Below are 5,650 nucleotides of genomic sequence, written 5' to 3' on the forward strand. Positions count from 1 at the left end.
CGAACAAGTTACATCTATTTTAGGCTGCAGCTTTGGGAAGCCGATCCAACAATGACACAGCTAATGTAGATGTACAGGAACTGGCAGCACTTTCCACAGATTAATGTAAGAGTGAGGTTTAAATAAAGATCAAAGATAAATAATGAAGCTGTTATGTCGTTGATCTTAGTTGATCATCATTGGCGCAACGATCCTTAAATTTTCATTAAATACTCAGAATGGCTGATAACCACTGATCATTTACTGGTGGTTCAAAAATTCATTTTGTGCAAACTAAGTTGAGAAGACGCTTCAGGAAGGACAGCTGATAATGTGCATAGGGCAAGGTGAAGGGGGGAGGTAATTTTTGTGCATGAATTAGGCCAAGCTCACATCAGCATAATTGGCTTCGTGCTGCCCATGACAGGCATGCAGGCGGCAAACAGAAAGTACACAATGAAATTGTGTACTTGCCGCGTGCTTGCAATCGCCATACACTATCTTGGCGTGGACGCACATGTAATTTGTGCCATGATAGAACATGCTGCAATTTTATTTGCACGGGTATTGTATGCAATTTGTGTGAGTGGCAATATGGCATATTGGTACAGCATATTACACATGCAAAACTCTTGCCCATAATCCACTATGACCACATGCCTGTGTGAGCCTTGCCTTAGGCCGGCTTCACATGACTGGATTCCTATTGCGCAGTCCACGGTCTGCATCCACAATAAATCACACGCATTGAAAGGTATGTACCTTTGCTTTTTTCTTCACACTCACGTATACGGATTGCATATTCAGAGAGCGTAGGAAAAATCGCAGCATGCTTTATTTTACTGCGGACACCTCGCGGACGGCCTTCATTGAAGTCAATGGAGGCGGTCTGACCAGCAGCCCATACGCAATTGACTACAGATACCCACGTCAATGCTTAGCTCTGCCGCGGGAAATACAATATTTAAGAAAAAAATGTGTCCTGCGCATGACTGCCTGCAAGCCTCCATGTTCATCTGCATTACAGATTTTGCAGGTATGTGGGGTCACTGGACAGGGTCAAAGCCGGATTCCTCAGCGGTATTCCGCATGTGGAATCTGACCCAGCCATGTGAGCCCCGCCTTAGGCTTTATTCCTACGAGCGCATATCGGCCGCCCTTTTTACGGTCGGACGATATACACTACATTGGGAGAGAAACATCTGGTGAACGTTTGTGAGCCCGTTCAGATGGCCTGGTGAGCACATATGCGCCAAGCTCACCAGGCCATCGCCCATTTCCCCTACCTCCCCATCACAGGCTCACATCTTGTCTCCTACCCGCTCGTGCTTTGCAATGGGAGGGGGCGGAGCTAAGTGTCACCCTGCCCCGCCTCCTCCCATTGATGGCTATGGACAACGGGCAGGAAGAGGGTGGGCGCTTAGCTTCGCGTCCGTCCATAGCCATCACTGGGAGGAGGCGGGCCGACGCTTAGCTCCGCACCGTCCCGCCCCCTCTTATTGCAAAGAACAAGTGGGGAGGAGGCGAGAGGTAAGCCTGCACAGGAGGGAGGAGAGCAGAGGGAGAGAATTTAGCAGCTACGCTATTTTTTGGGCCTGGCACTATATTGGTTTTGCCGGGCATTTTTACATCACGGGAATAGGCCCATGTGTTCTGATGCATTGGAATCCAATGCATCAGATCACAGCGCATATCGGCTGGCCGTGAGATATGCGCTCGTGGGAAAGAGCCCTTAGGCTGTAATTTTCTATTGTAAGTTTTTTGAGAATTTTGTGCATTTTAGTTCGGTGATTGTAAACATGTTCCTCAGATAAAGAATGAAAAGCAGGAAGAAAACGGCATGAGGTATATATTAAAAATACACATTTATTGGTACAAACATAAACACTGTATTCAGTTCCTGCAACCAGCAACTATTTTTGGCAACTTCTTGCATTATGTTCCAAATCCAGATTTGACATAGTAGTAAAAGATATTTCTTTCACATGTGCAATCTATTAAATCAATTTAATACAAATTAATACAATCAAATTTATTTGTTACATCAGTTTGGTATTCTGCTGGATATTTTTGGGTGGAAATTTTTAGACAAAATGAAAATTCATATTTTTACTCATTTAAACTCACAAAAACACTGTATAGATACACTATAAATTGTGCAGCAGTTTGAATTAAAGTGGTTTGACGGTTTGTACAACCTCTATTAATTAAGTAGGCCTAACTCCATAAAATAATTTTTATACGTTTCTTTAGTCTGCCAATGTTTCAGTATTGTAGTACCTAGCAGTTACTAATAGCAGGAAAAGACATTTGTCAACCCTGCAGGCCCCAACCTATCAGAGCTACACAACCAACTGGCGAGGGAGGTAAGTTTGTCCTGCCTAATACCAAGTCTGCCTTACTTACATCTAGGACACTATTCACATACAGAACACATTATGAACTTCCCCCAGTCTTTCCAACTTGAAAGAGGTATGTTGAAAGGTATGTAAAGGTATCGGATGTGTATGGGGTTGGGCCTAATTAGCATGGGTTGTACAATCCCCTTTTGTTTTTATATTAGTTTTGTTTGTTGCTTTATTCAAGTTTCTGTTTACAGTGCAGGAACTTTGTCATGTTCACTATCACTTATTGGACCATGGCTGACCACTATGCAGCTTACAATCCAATACAGTTTTCCAAGGTTTATGGCAATTTGTAAGTGTTGCCATACTCAAATTTAGAGTGAAATCATTGTCCTCTTCTTCTGTCACACTACAGGAAAGGCTTTCATGGTTTAGTTAATATGCTAGAAGAAGAAGACACTCAATATGTCCATGGAATCAGAGTCATATATGAGGGCAATTATGTTTTACAGTATGTGTTTTATGGAAGTATTTAAGGGAAATTCTGCATTATATCACACTTTTGAGGAGATTGTCAAGAGCAGGGAAAGTTATACTAGAGGTCATGTTTTTGGAGATGGACCAGTGTTGATATAGTCTTTGCCCACAGCTGTCAAATCCCATGGTTGTTCTAAGAACTCTGATGTTTCCTCCGCAATCTGGCCTGGAATTCGAAAGTCCACAGCTGGTTGATGTTCTTTAGGGGTGATATGGACAACTGCCCTAGTGTCTGGCGGGCATCCAGTACCCTGCAGAAATTGCAGGAAATTTTCTTCAATAGAGCCTTCTCGGCTTGGCAATCGAAGCTCATCCTCCCCAGCACCTCCCCGTTTAAAGAAACATCCAACCCACCTTCCCAATTCTTCACGAATTTGACGATTTAGGCAACCATAAAATATTGGGTTGGAGGCAAAGCAAAGAAATCCCATCCATGTGACAATCCATTCCACTTGTGATCCAGGGGGTGGAGGTGGAGAGCGCAGTGCAGCATATAAGTGGAAGCCAAAATATGGTAGCCAACATAATAGAAACTGACCCCCTACTGCAGCTAAGACAGCAGCTGCCTTCCCACCGCTTCCAGAACCACCACCTGTTACTCGTTGCTGAGGAGTTCCACGTGTGGCTCCTGATCCTGTTACCATGGTGGAACGGCTGCTGAGAGATTCTGAGCGCCTGCGCTGAGGTGAAGTGTCCATCCAAGTGGGTAGTGGCCCTTGATGGAGAGCAGCTACACGTGCCACCTTGAACATGCTACAGTAGACAACAATGATGATGGTGAGAGGCAATAAGAAATAAAAAGAAGAGTAGAAGAGGAGAAATCCTGCTCGGAAGACACTGTTACCACCCCCTTGCAAACTGCAATGTCCAGGGACAGGAGGGTTCCATCCTAAAACAGGGATTAGGGATGTGAGTAGAGCTTTAATCCAGACCCCAGCTAATATCCAACTGACTAGTCCCATGGTCATTTTGACTTGGTACCTCATGGGATGCACCACATAGTAGTATCTCTCTATATTTATGGCAGAGATTGATAGTATGCCAGTGCTGGTAAGACAGACACTCAAGAACAAGTATGCACGGCAAGCCATCTGACCTAATCCCTGGATTTCATACAGGGAAGTGCCTCCACTTCCAGACAACATAGCCAAGGGCATAAGTGTAAGTGCGGCCAAGAGATCCACCACACACAAGTGGAAGACCAGAACAAACTTCCTGAGGGATGGAGTCTTCATGATGACCCCCATGACAGCCACATTCCCAGCTACTGCCAACAGGTCCATGAGAAGCATAATAAAAAGGGCCCCATAATGGGGATTTGCTGTAATAGGACTCCCTGAAGCATTGAATGAAAAGTTCCATGTGAGAGAGGGAAGGGAGGTATCCATGAGGATAATTTGGATAAAAGGTCACCATCACTCTCTTTTTCAAGGGACCATCACCCATTATACCCCAAAGGATCGAGGTAGGACCTGAGAGAATCAGTGAAAAGACAGAAAGACCACAGAGAAAAGAGCAAAAAATAACCGACAAAAACAAAAAAATGAATAAGGTAGGAGGCAAAGAAAATAAAGAAAAATGGTAATTAAATTAATGAAACATAAAATGAACTAGAGAACATAAGGAAAATGTAACTGGGCAAGGTTAAAAGTCAAGGTAAGAAAGGGGAATAGGGAGGAAAAGGGAATTTCTTTCGAGATGTGTCACATTTTGGGTAAATATTTGTTTCCTGTGTCGGTATTATAATATTCTGCCATCAATTTCCATTTGTGAAAAGTCATTACTCCTGTATTAGGGATATTACTGTCATTCCTGCAGAGTGTTTTTTTGTTTGGGCCTTTTGGTCGTCGTTGCTTACAGTTAATCCAGTGTGATGGTTATTATGATCTTCATATAGCTTCTTATAGCTGATCATCACTATTCACCAAGATGGATAGCAGGCTCCTTTATTTTGCAGGTAATCATTATTTACTCTAGTTAATTACCTTTTCTTGGAATAAATATTTTCATGCAAAGAACTAACCCTTCAGGTGCTGCCGACAGTATAAAGCAGGTCTCTAGTTGGTAAGCATAGGTGTCATCTAAAATAAATGCTGTTTTTGTGGGGTCTTTACTATAGAGACTTATCCTTTAACTCTAAACAGGCTACCTTCTGTCATTTTGTAAATGTATTTGACCTGGAAACGAGAGACAATACGGGTTAATACTGAGTGGAATAATCAATCAAATGCAATATATACTTAGTATGGAGCAGAATCTGTTGGACATTATACATTAGGATAAATACATATTGTCTGTATGGTAAGCTATATTCACTAATAGACGGTATATACATGTGTGTGATTATATAAAGAGACAGTATATGTATATATATATAGTGAGATAGATAAAAATATCTATCTATCTATCTATCTATCTATCTATCTATCTATCTATCTATCTATCTATCTATCTATCTATCTATCATTTTGATGATCATTAAGATGCCTTGTATGCTTCCCACAGAGCACCTGCATATTTCACCACCCTTTAAGTCATACACCTGCATATAACCCCATTTAATATGTTCATTTATGACATCTGCCTTTTATATTGGCCATCAGCTACCTAAATAACATGAAACCCTTGCAATGATATTTGTGGTTGTGCCCAGAAGCCATCTGATCCCCCACATACCTGTCTGCAGGAGCTGGAGCTGCATCCAGGGAGCAGAAGACCAGAGAAACAGCTCAGCCCCTCACCATGTAATGCACAGCACTGCAGTGAGGGAGCAGATGGGCTCAGGGTCC

General features: G+C 42.6%; 1 protein-coding gene across 1 annotated transcript; it reads right to left on the minus strand.

Annotated features, from left to right (window-relative positions):
* Positions 1 to 1,927: 1,927 nt before the first annotated feature.
* GPR61 (G protein-coupled receptor 61) lies at positions 1,928 to 4,249 on the minus strand. Its single transcript, XM_066598686.1, has one exon. The coding sequence runs from the start codon at positions 4,247 to 4,249 to the stop codon at positions 2,927 to 2,929; it is 1,323 nt and encodes a 440-aa protein (XP_066454783.1). The 3' UTR covers positions 1,928 to 2,926.
* Positions 4,250 to 5,650: the final 1,401 nt, after the last annotated feature.

Source organism: Eleutherodactylus coqui, chromosome 4, assembly GCF_035609145.1.
Source record: "Eleutherodactylus coqui strain aEleCoq1 chromosome 4, aEleCoq1.hap1, whole genome shotgun sequence".
NCBI lineage: Eukaryota > Metazoa > Chordata > Amphibia > Anura > Eleutherodactylidae > Eleutherodactylus > Eleutherodactylus coqui.

Coding starts and splice junctions, on each gene's coding strand:
- GPR61 (XM_066598686.1), bottom strand. CDS start 4,249: ATGGATACCTCCCTTCCCTCTCTCACATGGAACTTTTCATTCAATGCT.